We start from the raw sequence: 19646 nt of genomic DNA on the forward strand, positions 1-19646 counted from the left end.
ACACCTAAGAGTTGTCAGCCCATGCCAGTGCAAGAATTGGGGTCATCAGCAAAAGAATGACTTACCCAGGCTCACACAGAGAAGAAAGAGAGTAAAGCTAGCTTCTCTAGTGAGAATTGCCCCCCCACAACCAGCAGGTCTCAATCTGCCGGTGGACCCTGGGAGCTGTTCCGATCTATGCACACCCCTCTTGTGTGTGTGTGCTGTAGTGGAGGAACATCATAGTGGAGGGATCACGCTCCCTCCCTACCAGGGACAGATATATCCACCAGGTGTGAGCAGGATGTCAAAACATGCCCACTTTAATCAGACCATCTCTAGGGAATATTATTTTGGACAACAGGGAAAGGACTATACCAGCAGTCCTTACCTACTGGGGTACTGTGTTTTAACTAGCCAGGATGATACATCTGGTCCTGAGCATGGGATGTATTGTGGGTCACAGGGAAATGGGGCAGGCTGGATTTGGACCATCCCATACAACATAAATCCAAACAGTCACTGATAAAATGGCCATTTGATTAGAAAGATAGAGTTATGAACTACAGAAATTTATTTGTAGATATGAATTGCCAGGTCAGCATCCACTGATGGCCTGTATGGTAACTTTGGTGAAATAGAAGAAGACATTCCTACTTCAAGACACCTTACTTCCATTTGTCAGAAAATTATAAAATAAACAAATATACTATTTTATGATGCAAATGAACCTCTCTCTGATATGATGCCTTGAAGTGTGCAACTTGTACAACCACACTGGGCGGTCCTGTGCCAAGTTCTCCTAAAAATGATAGCTTGGGTACCTTCTAAGCATGTAAGTGTGAATAGTCATTTGTCAGTTCAAATGGGGATTAAGGAATTAATATGGCAGAGAGAAGAAATGTTAGTAAGTAAATGGGGATCAGAAATCAGGATAATTGGAAGTAGTTCAGAAGAACACAGAGAAAGCCAGAAAGAAATATATTAGTTGGATAATTGTGAGTCACCCAAAAATGTCTGAAAGTCATTGGTTGTCCATTACAGCCAAAGACTATCTCAGATGAGGACGAATTTTAATTTTGGAGGTTCAGAGTTCATAAAATATAACGCTTTCATCCATGAAACTGGTATTGAACCATGAATTAATTTAAAGGCTGATTCTGCCATGTTAGCTGACTAATCACAGACAAGTCTCTTTGTCTCTGGCCTCAGTTTCCTCTTTTTAATAAGAGGGCATTGTTCTAAATAATCATGTTCTTCTTAAGTTCTAAATTTCTACAGTTATGTATCCTTATGGACCAGACAGGGAAATGTATGGTTCTAGCAGAAATCAATTAAAAACTCAGGGTGTTTCCTCGGTGTTATAAAACAAATGAGTAAGTACCATAGTGTCTAGGGTGCCCAGTTCCTCTTCCTTCTTGGCAGCATTTATTCTCATGTGCTCAGGTATCTTGTAGTCTGTGGCTGTCTTCAGATTGAAGTCTCCCATATGTAACTGGGCCTCTTTGATGGCCTGAACATCTTTGGGATCTTCAAAGTCATCAGCAGGTTTACTTTTGTATCTATCAGAAAAATAGACAATTATTTAAAAATAATAAATTATCTAATTTGTCTACCTTCATATAGATATATACTCAAATTTAATAACAAGGTAAAAGTACAATCCTGAGTCTGGGATGCCAATTTTGTCTATAGGATCTACAAATTGTTTTAAAAATTAATGATTATTTTGAAAACATACCAAGAAAACTGAATAATTAAATAAGTTAAACCAATCTCCAGATGGTACTAAAATAATGTGAAACCTTGTTAGGCTTTGGTTCACTTCTAAGTAATTCATATTAACATTGTTGTTTATTCCTTTCATATAAATTAAGCTTTGGAGGTTGTGTGGTCAGGGTTCTAACCGTACAACAAAACCTAGCCAAGTTGATACATGAAATTAATTATCACAGAGGTGGGATGATTTTTTAAATAAATAAAAAGTTAACGGAACTTTTTTATTACATAAATGATTGTCATAAAATTTTTCAAAAGAGGTAATCAGTTGAAGATGGTAGTACAAACCCTCCCCCCATCCATCCCCTGCCAGTGTTCATGTTCGTGACTCTCTCCCTCCCTTCTAGGGTAGAGTCAGAGGAGTCCTAGTGGAGAGTCAGGACTTTCACCCCCACTACCATGGTATCAGTAGAGGCTGCATGGAAAGCACTAATGAGACATTCCTGCATCTCCCAGCCAAGGTGGTATTAGCGGAGGCCTAGTTGGGAGCTGGACATCCAACCACTGCCCAGTAGGAACAAGAATCCCTTCCTGATCAGTATCAAAGGAGGAATAATAATCAAAGGAGGAACCTGGACTTCTATCCCCACCTGGCATAATGCCCACCCCCTTACTCTGCTGGAATCCAAGAAAGCCAGCTAAAAATACCATATAAATAAGATCCAGAGCTTCATAACAAAGTACTCAAAAGTCCAGGTTTTAATTTAAAAAATATCATACATCATACCAAGAACAAGGATGACCTCAACTTGAATAAAAAAAAAAAAGAATAGATGAAAACCTAGAGGCGTCGCAGATGTTAGAATTATCTGACAAGGATTTTAAAGCAGCCATCATAAAAGTGCTTCAACAAATTATTAGGAAGACAATAGAAACAAATAAATAGAAAATCTCAGAAAGATATAGAAAGTCTCAGCAAAGAAATAGGAGGCATAAAGAACCAAATGGAAATTTTAGAACTAAAAATACAAAAACTGAAGTAAAAACTAATGAATGGGTCCAACAGCAGGATGAAGGGGACAAAGCAAAGAGTCAGTGAACTTGAAGACAGAATAGGAATTACCCAAGGTAAACAACAGAAAGAAAAGAAATTGAAAAAAATCACACAGAGCCTCACAGATTTAACATTTGTAACCTCAAAGTCCCAGAAGGAGAGGAGAAAGATAGCAGGGGGGAAAAGTTCTCTAAGGAATAATGGCCAAAAACTTCCCAAATTTGGTAAGAGAAATAAACCTGCAGATTCAAAAAGCTAAGCAATCCCAAAACATGACAAACCTCAAAGAGAATAAACCCAATTACATCTATACCAAGACAGACAGACAAACTTCTGAAAACCAAACACATAAAAAAAGACTCTTGAAAACAGCAAGAGATAAAATGACACCTTATATGTAGGGGGAAAACATTTGAAATGACAGATAGATTATAAGAAACTACGGAGGCCAGAAGAAAGTGTCACAAGTGCTGAAAGAAAAAAACTGTCAACCCAGAATTCTATAACCTTCAGACAGGAAAGGTAAATCAAGTCATCCTTAAGTGAAGGAGAATTAGGAGAATTTGTCACTAGCAGACCTACTCTCAAGAGTACTAAAGGAAGTTCCCTAAACGCAAAAGAAAAGATAAAAGGGGAACCTTGGAACATCAGGAAGGAAGAAATTAAAATGAAGAAAGTAAAAATATGGGTAAATATATTTTCCTTCTCCTACTGAGTGTCTGAATTATGTTTGATGATTGAAGCAAAAACTATAACTGTCTCATGTTATATAACGTATTTAGGGGAAATATTTGAGAAAGTTGTAAACAGGAGGGTAAATGTACACAAAGGCAAGTAAGGTCTCTAAACTTCATCCAAACTGGTAAAATGTCAACACAATAGACCATGGTAAGTTATGTATACCTAACATAATACTAAGAGAAAATACTTAGAAAAGCTATCATAACAGAAACAGAAATTTAAAAACCCTATAGATAAATCAAAATAAAATTCTAAAATGCTCAAGCAAACCACAAGGCAGGAAAAAGAAAACAGAAAAATGAAAAACCAAAAGAACAGAAAACAAAATATAAAATGGTAAATATAAGCCCTATCATATCAATAATTAAATGTAAATAGTCTAAATACACCAAACAAAAGACAGAGATTGGCACAGTGAATTTAAAAACATTATCCAATTACATGCTATCTATAAGAAATTAACTTCAAACATAATTAAGGTAAGTAGGATAGAGGTAAGTAGAAGTAAAAGGACGGAAACAGTTCTATCATGCATATATTAATCAAAATAAAGCAAGAATGGCTATATTAATATCAGATAAAGTAAACTTCAGAGCAAAGAAAATGACCAAAAACAGAGATTAATATTATATAATTATAAAAAAGATCAGGAGAAACTAAGATGGCGGCTAGGTGAGACAGGGCAAAAAAACACCTCCGTGAGGAGGGCGGGGCAAGATGGCGGAGTGGTGAGGAGCAGAATTTTGTTTCTCCCCTAGAGCAGCTGGCAATTACCCAAGAACTATATGAAACAGTGTTTCTGGGGTCTCCGGTAACCAGTCACACATTGGACACAAATTTGGAATTGGAGGAAAAGCTGAGATCACAGCAAACATTGTAAGTTCCCCGGACCAGGGGTCTGGCGCCCCTCCCCACCCAGACCTCACAGATTGTCTTGCTGCCGGCTCCCTGAAAGGGGGGGAAAAAACCCCAAAAAACAGCAATATGCTGAGGGCAAGAAGGGAAGCTCAACCCAGCCTCAACTGCAGAATTAATTAACAAATTAATTAACTAATTTTGGGAGGTGGGGTGCTAAAGAAGGGCTGGGATCCGAGAAGTGGGGGCATGTAAAAGCGGGCACCCATTCCCAGACTCCAAAAAAGCCATTTTTTCCCCCTACATTTTGTCCCTTCTGGCTTCTCACTGATCCCTTATCTTTTTGCATTTCAATAGTCCCCCCCCCACCCCCCCCTCCCCCAGCAGGGGTGGAACTGAAGCTGTTGGAGAGCAATTATCAGACAATAGCCCAAAGCATATCTTTAAATGCTCTATTCTGACACTGACAAAACTTCCAGGCTAGGGAAAGACTTTTAAAAGAGACTCTTTTTTTTTTTCTTTTTTCTTTTTCTTGTTTTTCTTATTTTTTTTTTAATCTAAAAGTAACATATGTGGTTATTTTCTATCAGAAAGCCCAGGTTGAGGGACTAGGCTGGGCTTGGGGGGAGACAGAGTACCCACAGCATCTTTGAGTTCCGTATTCACTACTAAACGTCTCCACCCCCGTCTTTAATTGGCAACTCAGGCTGACCAAGGAATCTACCTAGAGAGGCCCCAAAGAGGACAGGGAAGAAGGGAATAGTGCCCCTGAGAGACAACTGGAGTTCTGAGGATTGGGAGAGTGGAGGGAGGTCCAGCTCAACTGGCAGTCCTCCTTCTGGGAACTCAGACCCCAGGGGCTGGAATTCAGATTCCGGCTTCAGTCAGCCATGTCCCCGACAGGATCAGAGTCACCAGGAGAACAAAAGTCTACATACCTCCTTACACTGGTGGGGGAGCTGCGGGCTGGCAAGTGCCACCTGCTGGACAGGAGAGGAAAAGCACCAATCCTAAAGGCATCATAGGAGGGTCTCATTCTCAGGAAAACTCCATACCCTCCCAATGAGACCTGGGCCTCACTAGACTGGGAAAAGCTGACTAGGGTCGACCATATCTGAGGAGACCCACTCATAAAAAGGTTACATAGAGGCAGAGCAAGAAACAGAAAAAACAAGAGGGGAAAAATTCTGATCAACTAAATAGAACCTAAATTAGAGGTCTAGAATAAGTTGAACTGAATAACAGAGGCCAGAGAACAAAGCCAACCAACAAGAAAACCACTAGGTAAAAGATAGAAAACAAGCTCCAAAATAAACTAATCAAGAAAATCAGATGCCTAGACAACTTAAGATAACAAGCCATACCAGGAAACACGAAAACATGGACCAGCCAAAGGAACAAACTAATAGCTCAGCTGAGACACAGGAGTGGAGGCAAATAATGCTAAATAAATTCGATGAAATGAAGAAAGCTATAGCAAAAGAGCTGAAGGATATAAAGACACTGGATGACCATAAAGAAGAATTCATAAACTTAAAAAAACAAATGGCAGAACTCATGGGAATGAAGGCCACAATGGAGGAGATGAAAATCATAATGGAGGGACACAACAGTAGATTTGAACAGGCAGAAGAAAGGATCAGTGAACTGGAAGACAGGTCATTTGAATTCATACACACAAAAGAACAGATGGTGAAAAAAATGGAAAAATATGAGCAGGGTCTTAGGAAGCTGAGTGACAACATGAAACACACAAATATACGTGTTATGGGTATCCCAGAAGGAGAAGAGAGGGGAAAGGGGGCAGAAAGAGTAATAGAAGATATATTCACTGAAAATTTCCCAACTCATAAAAGACAGAAAATTAGAGATTCAAGAAGTACAACGTACCCCAAATAGAATAGATCCCAATAGACCTACTCCAAGACACTTACTGGTCAGATTGTCCAATGTCCAAGACAAAGAGAGGATTCTGAAAGCAGAAAGAGAAAAGTGATCCATCACATACAAGGGAAGGTCGATAAGACTATGTACAGATTTCTCTGCAGAAACCATGGAGGCAAGAAGACAGTGGCATGATATATTTAAGATACTGAAAGAGAAAAACTGCCAACCAAGAATTCTATATCCAGCAAAACTTTCCTTCAAAAATGAGGGAGAGATTAAAACATTTTCAGACAAACAGACACTGAGAGAGTTTGTGAATAAGAGACAGGCACTACAAGAAATACTAAAGGGAGTGCTACAGGCTGATAGGAAAAGACAGGAGAGAGAGAGTTGGAGAAGAGTACAGAAATGAAGATTATCAGGAAAGGTAAAAGGAGAGGAAAAAATAAGATATGATATATAAATTCCAAAAACCAAAATGGTAGTAGAAAGTACTGCCCTTACAGTAATAACACTAAATGTAAATGGATTAAACTACCCAATAAAAAGACACAGACTGGCAGAATGGATTAAAAAACAGGACCCATCTATATGCTGTCTACAAGAAACTCACTTTAGACACGAGGACAAACATAGACTGAAAGTGAAAGGTTGGAAAAAGATATTTCATGCAAACAACAACCAGAAAAAAGCGGGAGTAGCTATATTAATATCAGACAAGTTAGACTTCAAAAGCGAAACAATTAAAAGAGACAAAGAAGGACACTATATATTAATAAAAGGGTCAATTCATCAAGAAAACATAACAATCATAAATATTTATGCACCAAGCCAGAATGCCCCAAAATTCATGAGGCAAACACTGTGATCACTGAAAGGAGAAATAGATACCTCTACAATAATAGTTGGAGACTTCAATACACCACTCTCATCAATGGATAGAACATCTAGACAGAGGACCACTAAAGAAACAGAGATGTTGAATTGTATGATAAATGAACTAGACTTGACAGACATTTATAGAACACTACATCCAACAATGGCAGGATACACTTTTTTCTCAAGTGCTCATGGAACATTCTCTAGGATAGACCACATGTTGGGTCACAAAGCAAGCCTCAACAAATTTAAAAATATTGATATTATACAAAACACTTTCTCAGACCACAATGGAAGGAAGTTGGAAATAAATAAAAGGCAGAAGGTCATAAAATTCACAAACGTATGGAGGCTAAACAACACCCTCTTAGAAAACCAGTGGGTAAAGGAAGAAATTACAAGAGAAATTAGTAAATACCTCAAGGCAAATGACAATGAAAACACAACTTATCAAAACTTATGGGATGCAGCAAAGGCGGTGCTGAGAGGGAAATTTATTGCCCTAAATGCCTATATTAAAAGAGAAGAGAGAGCAAAAATTGAAGAGTTAACTGCTCACCTGGAGGAATTAGAGAAAGAACAGCAAACTAATCCCAAAGCAAGCAGAAGGGAAGAAATAACAAAGATTAGAGCAGAAATAAATGCAATTGAGAGCAGGAAAACAATAGAGAGAATCAACAAAACCAGAAGTTGGTTCTTTGAGAAAATCAATAAAATTGATGGACCACTGGCTAGGCTAACAAAAAAAAAGAGAGAGCAGATGCAAATAAATGCAATCAGAAATGGGAAAGGAAATATAACTACCGACCCTGCAGAAATTAAGGAGATAATGAGAAGACACTATGAGCAACTATATGCTAATAAACTAGACAACTTAGATGAAATGGACAACTTCCTATAAAGGCATAAACAACCAACATTAACTCAAGAAGAAATAGATGACCTCAACAAACCAATCACAAGCAAAGAGATTGAGTCAGTCATCAAAAAGCTCCCAAAAAGGAAAAGCCCAGGACCAGATGGTTTCACATGTGAATTCTACCAAGCATTCAAGAACGAATTAGTACCAATCCTGCTCAAACTCTTCAAAAAAATTGAAGAGGGAAAGCTACCTAACTCTTTCTATGAAGCCAACATCACCCTAATACCAAAACCAGATAAAGATATTACAAAAAAAGAAAATATAGACCAATTTCTTTAATGAATATAGATGCAACAATCCTCAACAAAATACTCGCAAATCGAATCCAGCAGCACATTAAAAGAATTATACACCACGACCAGGTGGGATTTATTCCAGGTATGCAAGGCTGGTTCAACACAAGAAAATCAATTAATTGTAATACACCACATCAATAAATCAAAGCATTAGAACCACATGATCATCTCAATTGATGCAGAAAACACATTGGACAAAATTCAACATCCTTTCCTGATGAAAACACTTCAAAGGATAGGAATAGAAGGGAACTTTTTCAATATGATAAAGGCAATATATGAAGAACCCACAGCTAACATCACACTCAATGGGGAGAGACTGAAAGCTTTTCCTCTAAGATCAGGAACAAGACAGGGATGCCCACTATCACCATTGTTATTCAACATTGTGCTGGAAGTTCTAGCTAGAGCAATTAGGGAAGAAGAAGAAATAAAAGGCATCCAAATTGGCGAGGAAGAAGTAAAACTTTCACTATTTGCAGATGACATGATTCTATATGTAGGAAATCTAGAAAAATCTACAGCAAAGCTACTAGAACTAGTCAATGAATACAGCAAAGTAGCAGGCTACAAGATCAACACGCAAAAATCTGTAGTGTTCCTATACACAAGTAATGGGCAACAAGAGGAGGAAATCAAGAAAAAAATCCCATTTACAATATTAACCAAAAGAATCAAGTATTTAGGAATAAACTTAACCAAGGACACAAAAGACCTTTACATAGAAAAGTATAAGAAACTGCTAAAAGAAATTGAACAAGACCTGAAAAAATGGAAGAACATACCATGTTCATGGATTGGAAGACTAAATATAGTTAAGATGGCAATTTTACCTAAACTGATTTAAAGATTCAATGCAATACCAATTCAAATCCCAAAAACTTACTTTACAGAAATAGAAAAACCAATAACTAAATTTATTTGGAAGGGTAAGGTACCCCAAATAGCCAAAAATATCTTGAGAAAGAGGAATGAAGTGGGAGGTCTCATACTACCTGACTTTGAAGCATATTACAAAGCTACAGTGCTCAAAACTGGCATAAAGACAGATATACTGATCAATGGAATCGAATTGAGTGTTCAGAAGTAGACCCTCGCATCTACACAACTGATCTTTGATAAGGCAGTGAAACCGAAGCAACTGGGAAAGAGCAGCCTGTTCAATAAATGGTGTTTGGAGAACTGGATATCCATTTCCAAAAGAATGAAAGAGGATGTCCATCTCACACCCTATACCAAAATTAACTCAAAGTGGATCAAAGACCTAAACATTAGCACCAAGACCATAAAACTCTTAGAAGAAAATGTAGGGCAATATCTTAAAGATCTTGTGATAGGAGGTGGTTTGTTAGACCTCATACCCAAGGCACGAGCAACCAAAGAACAAATAGACAAATGGGATCTCCTCAAAATTAAACACTTTTGTACATCAAAGGACTTCGTCAGAAAAGTAAAAAGGCAACCTACACAATGGAAGATGATATTTGGAAACCACATATCAGATAAGGGTGTAATATCCCGAATATATAAAGGAATCCTGCATTTCAATAACAGAAAGACAAACAATCCAATTAAAAAATGGGCAAAAGACATGAACAGACATTTTTCTGAAGAGGAAATACAAACGGCTCAAAAGCATATGAAAAAATGCTCAACTTCACTGGCTATTAAGGAATGCAAATCGAAACCACAATGAGATATCATCTCACACCTACCAGAATGGCCATTATCCAAAAAACAGAAAATGACAAGTGCTGGAGAGGATGTGGAGAAAGAGGCACACTTATTCATTGTTGGTGGGAATGTAGAATGGTGCAACCACTCTGGAAGACAGTATGGAGGTTCCTCAGGAAGCTAAATATAGATTTGCCATATGAGCCAGCTATTCCATTGCTAGGTATATACTCAGAGGAAATGAAACTTAAGACACAAACAGACATTTGTAAACCGATGTTTATTGCAGCATTATTCACAATTGCCAAGAGATGGAAACAGCCCAAATGTCCATCAAAGGATGAGTGGATAAACAAACTATGGTATATACACATGATGGAATATTATGCAGCTGTAAGACAGAACAAAGACATAGATCATGTAATAATGTGGATGAACCTTGAGGACATTATGTTGAGTGAAGTTAGCCAGAAACAAAAGGACAGATTCTGTATGGTCTCACTAATATGAACAGACATTAATGAACAAATTTTGGGAGTTAAAAGCTGACAACACAGGCGACCAGGAGATAGTAGGAGGGCAGAGATCAGCCATTTGATGCTGAAGGACTACAGAATGTTTAGGATTGATTGCATAGATCCAGAAATAAGGGTAGCATAATACTGTGTGATGGTAGCACGGTATTGTAAGTACACTGAACAAAGATGTCTGTGAGTAAAGCTGAAAGAGGTGGGATAGGAGAACATATGACACCAGAGGTAAAGATAGATGACAAAGACTGGGACTGTATAACATGGTAAAAACTGGAGTGACCAATGACTGTTACTAAATATACAAATATAAAAATGTTTTTGCATGTGGGAAAGCAAATGAATGTCAACTATGTAGAAATTTGAAAAGGGGATGGTATTCAGGAAAAAACATAATCAAAGCAAACTGGAGTCTGTGGTCAACAGTAACATTGTAATATACCTCCATTAAATGTAACAAAGGCAATATGCCAATGCTAAATGTATATGAGAGGGGGATATAGGGGAGGAACATGGGATTCTTGGTAGCGGTGTTATTTGCTGTCCTTACTAGTATATTGTACTGTATGACATGTTATTTTTCTTTTTATTATTTTCTTCTTATTGCTAAAAAAAAAACAATTTTTCTTGTAGTAATCAGTATGTTGAAGTGCTGATTGTAGTGATAAATGTACAACTTTATGATGATACCATGAACAACTGATTGTACACTGTGGATAAATGTATGGTATGTGAATATAACTCTATAAAATTGTAGGAAAATATATATATAGGAGAAAAAGTGTTGGAGAAAACATGGTGAGAGGGATGATGCCTCACCAATATGGACTAACTACAATGTGTAAACTCAGAATTGAATCTTAGAACATAGCCTAACGTGGACATAATAATTGTAATAGTCCCTAGATTGTAAGCTCTTACAGCAGTTAACTCTATCCCTGAATTGTAATGCCTATCTCTAAATTTTGAGATGCTGATCCCCTAGCATATAACCTGATTGGTCTCTGGAACAATGCATATCTCTGAGACACCTGAAACTCAGAGCTAGAGCTCAGCAGATATGAATGTCAGTATTAGTGCATACAGCCACTGTAAAAAAAAAAAAAAAAAAAAAAAAAGCTGAAAAAGAGCCCAGACTTCAATTAGTGACATGAATGAAGCAGGTCTGGTTAAGACCAGGGCAAGCCAGGCCAAAGGGTAAAGGTTGAAACTGATTGTGTTTTAAAACTTCAACTTCCATATGAGACCAAGGGAATAGATATCTATTTGGTACAGGATCTAAATTTTCTAAACGGTACAACTCTACAGTCGATTTGTTCAAACACCACAATTGCATGGAACTTTGAATAGGAAGTGAGATATGGTAGGTTAGTATAGGCTGGAGTGAAATAATGACACATCCCAGAGCAATTTGGGCAGATAATAAAAAATATATTTACAGCCTCCCCCTCCCCAGCCCCGAGGATCTGGGGGAAGGTGCGGATGTGTTGGACATCCTCACCTGGACTGGTGTTGAAGTTGTCACAAACATTGGGACTGGCGGTTCAATGTGCTGAGCCCTCAAGCATGGGACTTGCCCTTATGAAGCTCACTACCACAAAGGAGAGTCTAAACTTGCATGTAATTGTGCCTAAGAGTCTCCCCCTGAGTACCTCTTTGTTGCTCAGATGTGGCCCTCTCTCTCTCTAACTGAGCGATCTCAACAGGTGAACTCACTGCCCTCCCCACTACGTGGGACCCGACTCCCAGGGGTGTAAATCTTCCTGGCAATGCAGAATATGACTCCCAGGGATGAATGTGGACCCAGCATTGTGGGACTGAGAGTACCTTCTTGACCAAAAAGGGGATGCAAAATGAGACGAAATGGTTTCAGTGGCTGAGAGATTTCAAATGGAGTTGAGAGGTCACTCTGGTGGACATTCTTATGCACTATATAGATAACACCTCTTAGGTTTTAATGTATTGGAATAGCTAGAAGTAAATACCTGAGACTACAAACTCCAACCCAGCAGTCTGGACTCCTGAAGACAATTATATAATAATGTAGATTACAAGGGGTGACAGTGTGATTGTGAAGACCTTGTGGATCACACCTCCTTTATCTAGTGCATGGATGAGTAGAAAAATGGGGATAAAAACTAAAGGACAAATGGGGTGGGACGGGGGGATGATTTGGGTGTTCTTTTTTCACTTTTATTTTTTATTCTTGTTCTGCTTCTTTCTGATGTAAGGAAAATGTTCAGAGATAGATTGTGGTGATGAACGCATAACTATGTTATCATACTGTGGACAGTGGATTGTATACCATGGATGATTGTATGGTGTGTGAATGTATTTCAATAAAACTGAATTTAATGAAAAAAAAATGAAAAAAAAAAAACCAAAACAAAACACCTCCATGAAAAACACTAGATAAAAACCAGAAAGTGACCCAGAATAACGGTTACAGTGATGTGCCAGCTTGATGAGGTCTGCTAGTTCCACAGAGGACGTATACTTGGTGAAACCGGGAGTCTGCATTCTGAAACAAGTGAGTAAGCTGGCTGGAAGACCCGCAGTCGCGTGGCAGTCTGGGGAAGCCAGGGTTTGGCATTTGGAGACCAACGCTCTTTTAAAAAAAAAAAAATAGAGAATAACCCAGGAGCAGCTGCAGCTGTGATAGTGGGAACCATGCAGTAAAACACAGCAAAAGGGGGCTGGGCCGGCCTCTCTGTGTCTGGCCTGGAAGATAGACCGCTGCAGATACCGTCGGGGCTGGGGGAATGGAGGGGAGAGCCAGAAGCAGAAAGAAACCCCGTGGCTAGCAGCTGGCTCCACGGAGGGCTGGATAAACTCCTGCCCAGGGCCGTGCCCACAGCCCAGAGCCCTGCCAGTTGTCCCGGAGCTAGGAAGGAGGAACTGTGAGAGGAGGGGGGTGCTGAGATGCCCCATTCAGCCATCTTTGCATCAGGCAGAAAGCGCCCCTGCACGGCCCAGCAGCCCGGGGCTTCCCTTGATGGATGGCGCACACTGGTGACATAACACGGCATTTCCTTGGCAGAGGTCCTGGAGTATCGTGGCTGGGCAGGGGGACCCACTCGGAGAACACAGGGACACTACGCCAAGTCCGGTGGTTTGTGGGACAGCAAGAGAGAGGGTCTGGGGCTGAAATGAAATGAAAGCTTAGACTCTTGCAGCGGCCTTGAATCTCTGGGAACCTGGGGGATTTGAATATTAAAGCTGTCCTTCCTCCCTGGCCACCCATACACATGCCCCACATTCAGGGTGGATGGCTCCAGCAACACACCCAAACTGAGTTCTCCAACTGAAGCCCACAAGAATCATTTCCCCACACACCACGGGGACAAGGTGGAGAACTGATTTGAGGGGTATAGATGACTCACAGACGCCATCTGCTGGGTAGTTAGAGAAGGTCTACGCCACCGAACTGTGTTTCTGAAAAATTAGATAGGTATTTTTTTTTTTACAACTTGAAAGAACCCTATCAAGCAAAGCAAATGCCAAGAGGCCAAAAACAACAGAAAATCTTAATGCATATGATAAAACCAGACGATATGGAGAATCCAACTCCAAACTCCCAAATCAAGATATCAGAAGAGGCACAGTACCTCACACAATTAATCAAAGAACTACAATCAAGGAACAAAAACATGGCAAAGGATTTAAAGGACATCAAGAAGACAATGGCCCAGGATATAAGTGACATAAAGAAGACCCTAGAAGAGCATAAAGAAAACATTGTAAGAGTAAATAAAAAAATAGAAGATCTTATGGAAATAAAAGAAACTGTTGGCCAAATTAAAAAGACTCTGGATATTCACAATACAAGACTAGAGGAAGCTGAACAAAGTCTCAGTGTCCTAGAAGTCCACAGAACAGAAAACGAAAGAACAAAAGAAAGAATGGAGAAAAAGACTGAAAAAATCGAAATGGATCTCAGGGATACGATAGATAAAATAAAACATCCAAACTTAAGACTCATTGGTGTCCCAGAAGGGGAAGAGAAGGGTAAAGGTCTAGAAAGAGTATTCAAAGACATTGTGGGGGAAAACTTCCCCAACCTTCTACACAATATAAATACACAAAGCATAAATGCCCAGCGAACTCCAAATAGAATAAATCCAAATAAACCCACTCCGAGACATATTCTGATCAGACTCTCAAATACTGAAGAGAAGGAGCAAGTTCTAAAAGCAGCAAGAGAAAAGCAATTCACCACATACAAAGGAAACAACATAAGACTAAGTTGTGACTACTCAGTGGCCACCATGGAGGCGAGAAGGAAGTGGCATGACATATTTAAAATTCTGAGAGAGAAAAATTTCCAACCAAGAATACTTTATCCAGCAAAACTCCTTCAAATTTGAGGGAGACCTTAAATCTTTCACAGACAAATAAATGCTGAGAGAGTTTGCCAATAAAAGACCTGCCCTACTTCAGATACTAAAGGGAGCCCTACTGACAGAGAAACAAAGAAAGGAGAAAGAGATATAGAGAATTTTAACAGACATATATAGTACCTTACATCCCAAATCACCAGGACACTCATTTTTCTCTAGTGATCACGGATCTTTCTCCAGAAGGGACCATAAGCTGGGACATAAAACAAGCCTCAAGAAATTAAAAAAAAAATTGAATATACTCAAAGCACATTCTCCAAGCACAATGGAATACAAATAGAAGTCAATAATTTTTGAACTGTAACTCCACTATTTACTTCCTACATGATATAAAATACACAAACTCTAAGGACAAATCAGTGGTTTTGAACTCAATGTAAAATATGTAATTTTAGCCAACTATATAAAGGGGGGGGGGGGAATGGAGGAATATAGGAACATAGTTTATGTGTCCTATTGAAATGAAGGTGGTATCAAAGAAAAACAAGATTGTTATGGATTTAAGAGGTTAATTTTAAGCCCCACAGTAAACACAAAGAAATTATTAGAGAATATAACAATAGAGATGAAAAGTAGAACATGGGTTAAGAGAAATGGGGGAAGGGACAATGGGCAGTTAAGAAATGAGTGTAGGGTTCCTGTTTGAGGTGAAGGGAAATTTCTAGTAATGGATTGTGGGAAAGAGCATTACAGCATTCCAAATGTGATTAATCCCACTAATGGAAGCCTAGGGAGGGGGTGGAATGGGAAGATTTAGGCTATATATACGCTTCCACAACTGAAAAAACAAAAAGACAATCTAAATAGATGATGATTGAATGCCAAGGATGAACTTGGATGGGATTGGAGGATAGAGGACAGGTGGTTCAAAGGGACACAGCTGAGACATAAGGAAAAGGAAATATAGAATGTAAGCTTTGTATCATTGTTGAATCTCTTGTACTTCTTAGCAGCACTTAATGGGATTGCATAAAAGAATGTTCTTGTTCATGGGAAGTGTATATGTGAATTATAGTGTATGTTCAAGGATGTGTGCAGCTAGCTCTCATATGTTCAGAAGACAGAGCAATAGATGATGGATGATAGATAGGGAGGGAGGGAAAGAAATAGCGATGTGACAGAATGTTAAAGTTGGTGGATTGAGCTATCGGGGGAGGGGGGTCATGGTATGATGGAATTCTGTGTATGGGCTTAGTATTGTTTTTGCAATTGTTCCTATAACTTTGAATTTATGTCAAAATAAAAAAAAAATAAAAATAAAAAATAAGATCAGTCCATCAAGAAAACATAGCAATCCTAAATGTCTATTAACCAAGGAATATGTCTTCAAACTATGTGAAGCAAAAACTGACAGAACTGAAAGGAAAAATTGAAAAATACACAATTATAGTTGAAGATGTCAATACACCTTTCTCAACAATTGTGAGAACAGTTAGACTCAAAATCAGCAAGGATACAGAAGAACTCAAAAGCACCATCAACCAATAGGATCTAATTGACAGTGATAGAACATTTCACTGCAAATCAGAAGAATATTATTTTTTTTCAAGTGCCCATGATACACATACCAAAATAGTTCATAAACTAAGTTATAAAAAATCTAAATAAGTATATTAAACTGAATCATATAGAGTGTGTTCTGTGACCACAATGAATCAAACTGCAAATCAATAACAGAATGCTAACAGGAGAATCTTCAAACACTCGGAAACCATGATGGTTAATTTTATGTGTCACTTCAGCAAGATTATGGTGTCCAATTGCTTGGTCAAACACTGGCCTAGTTGTTGCTTGAGAGGTATTAGCATCTGTAATCATTTGACTTTAAGTAAAGGGGATTCTCCCTCCATAATGTGGGTGGGCCTCATCTAATCAGTTGGAGGTCTTACGTGAAAGAAGGGTTCTAGGGATCAGAACTGTTTCTTCCCCAAGACTTCAATATGAACTCTTACCAAATTTTTCATCTGTCAGCTTCCCCTAAGGAATTCAAACTCAAGACTTCAATATCACCTTAACCACAAATTGCAGCCTGTCAGCTTGCCAACCTGTGCTACAGAATTTGGACTTGCCAGTTCCCATTTCATGAACCAACTCCTTATCCCTTTAAATATATCTCTTATTGCTTCTGTTTCTCAGAAGAACCCCAACTAATATAGAAATTAAACACCATACTTCCAAATAACCCATGGGTCACAGAGGAAGCCTCAAGTGAATTAAAAGAATTCACTGGAAGAACTTCAGGTTTCTAGTCTGGCATGTAAGGAGCTTGGAAGTCTCTCCCATCCCAAATAAAAAGAAAATCACTGAACAAACTGAAAAACAGCACCTCTTCTTGGATACTCAGAGAATTGAGGTCACAGAGCAAGAGAGTGTTCTGAAAACAGGAGAAAGATGGGTAAAGAGAACCACAAATTATTTGGAGAAGAATCCCAGAAACAGAAACTCTCCTCTGGATCCAGTACCATTAGGAAGGCTTGAACTGTAATTGATGAATTGTTGGAGACTCAGTTTGAACTGGCTTGAGAGCTAAAGACTCCAGGGCGGGGTGGGAAGGCCCAGGCTTAGGGGATTTTATTTCCAAAAGCTCTGCCAGCTTCTCACAGAGGAGAATGGAGAAATTCCTCTTGTACTTACAGCAGGGAGAGAGGAAAAGTAACTATTTGAAATATGCCCAAAGTGGTCTGTCTTCTTAACAAGATTACCCTCAGGGGAAACTATTTTACCCTGGCTTAACTGACGAGTTTTACAGAACTCCAGCCCCCTCCAACTTTCTAGTTCCGGGAAGGGAAATACCAAACTCCAGCCCCACCAGCCTTACTGCGCTACCCAAGAGAGGGAGGAAAAAAAGCTAAGAAGTAGTTATAAAAGTTACAGCTCAAGGGTAAGGGCTCACTAGAAGAATGAGACCAAATCATAGGATTCGACAATACTTCTCTTCCCTCTATACCTCACCAGGACATCAATAGCGATCCTATATAATAATAGGGGATTGCAACAGAAAGAAGTTCAAAGCTCAGACACAATAGGGGGATCTTAGAGAAAATTTAAGCCTCTGATACCTACAGTTACAGCAAACAATAAGCACAGACTAACTCCTAGTCAGATAAACATAAAAACTTACAGTTAAGGTCCATTTACCTTGGTTCCTTTTACCTGGTATATCATGTCCAGCTTCTAACAAAAAACAGACAAACAAAAAATGAAGACATATACTAAAAGCAGAGAGAGAGTGAGCAACAGAACTAGACTTTGATATGGCAGTGATATTGGAATTTTTAGAATGGGAATTTAAAATAACTGTAAGTAATATGCTAAGAGCTCTAGCAGAAAAAGTGGACAACATGCAAGAATGAGTGGGTAACATAAACAGAGAGATGGAAATTCTAAGACAGGATCAAAAGGAAATATTAGAAATCAAAAACTGTATCAGAAATGAACAGTGTCTTTGATGGGCTTCTCAATAAATTGGACATGGCTAGGGAAAGAATCAGTGACGTGAAGATATTGTGGAGCAAGTTGCTATATGGTGCATCATGGGAACGCAAGCTTAGGCACAACAGAGACTTCCAGGTAACGACTGCTTTATTACTTCACAACACAAATGGTACAAAAGACTGGGGGAAAAGATCCCACTGTGGCCAGTCCCCCAGTGAGGGCCAGTGAACAGCAACTCTGCAAGCCCAATTCACATCAGAGACAAGGGAACAATTGTGACTGGTTTCACAGGGAGGCCAACTGCTTAGCAGCTCCACACACCTCAAGCTGGAGATGAGGGACACCTGCACTGCCTGAGTGATGGACTTTTACAGACTCCAGGGGGAGGAGCTCATGCCAAGCAACCTTTGTGCCTTGGCAAGCAGCTAGAGCTGGTTAAGATTTAACGTCTCCCCTAGGTGCCCACAGTCTCTTGTGAAATGGAAACATACCAAACACTTACAAACAAGCAAAGGGGTAGGCAAGGGCTGGGAGATGGCCAGAGTGTGTACATGACATCCCTAGCAGATATGTTGATTGAAACTTCCAAAACTGAAATGCTAAGAGAAAAAAGAATGAAAAGGATGGAACAGGACATCTAAGAACTATGGGACAATATGAAAGGTGTAACATACAAAAGGTGGAATATACATGTAATTGGGATACCAGAAGGAGAAGAAAGAAAGAAATGAACAGGATAAATAATAGCTGAGAATCTTTCAAAATTAATGACAGACACCAAACCACAGATCCAGGAAGCTCAAAGAACACCAACCAGGATAAATACAAGAAAAAGAAACTAAACTAAATCTAGGCATATTGTGGCAGATTGAGTTATGCATCCTGGAAAAAAAACATGTTCTTAATCTGAATCCATTCCTGTGGGTGTGAATCCATTGTAAATAAAACCTTTTGAAAATGTTATTCTTAGTTAAGGTGTAGTCAACTGAAAAAGGATGGGTTTTAATCCTATTACTGGATGACTATGGAAAGAAAACCATGAGAGGAACAGGAAGACACGAGGAACCCATAAAAGAAAGGAGTTTGAATCTTTCTCGTTTGAATCTGTTATATACCCCATAAAAGGCCACATTCTCTTAATCCATCCCTGCAGGGGCATACCTATTGTGGGTGGGACCTTTCGATTAGGTTGTTTCCTTGGAGATATAATCCAGCCCATTCAAGGTGGGTATTAATCTCCTTGCTGGAGATCTTTATGAGAGGATAAAAGGCAGA

The 19646-nt window shown here is 39.0% G+C and overlaps 1 protein-coding gene across 8 annotated transcripts in view; it reads right to left on the bottom strand.

Moving 5' to 3' along the window:
* Positions 1–19646, bottom strand: part of CFAP44 (cilia and flagella associated protein 44) — a 210886-nt gene that overhangs the window by 35669 nt on the left and 155571 nt on the right. For 7 of the 8 annotated variants that reach the window (XR_005216774.1, XM_037835565.1, XM_037835564.1 and 4 more), the window contains one exon: positions 1364–1541. Coding sequence is in view for 6 of the 8 variants with exons in the window: in XM_037835565.1 (XP_037691493.1) it covers positions 1364–1541 (178 nt within the window). In the remaining 2 variants the exon portion in view is untranslated. Of the gene's footprint in view, positions 1–1363; positions 1542–19646 lie in introns of those variants that run through there. The other variant, XR_005216779.1, reaches the window with a different exon arrangement.

This window comes from Choloepus didactylus, chromosome 1 (assembly GCF_015220235.1).
Source record: "Choloepus didactylus isolate mChoDid1 chromosome 1, mChoDid1.pri, whole genome shotgun sequence".
In the NCBI taxonomy this organism is placed as follows: Eukaryota; Metazoa; Chordata; class Mammalia; order Pilosa; family Megalonychidae; genus Choloepus; species Choloepus didactylus.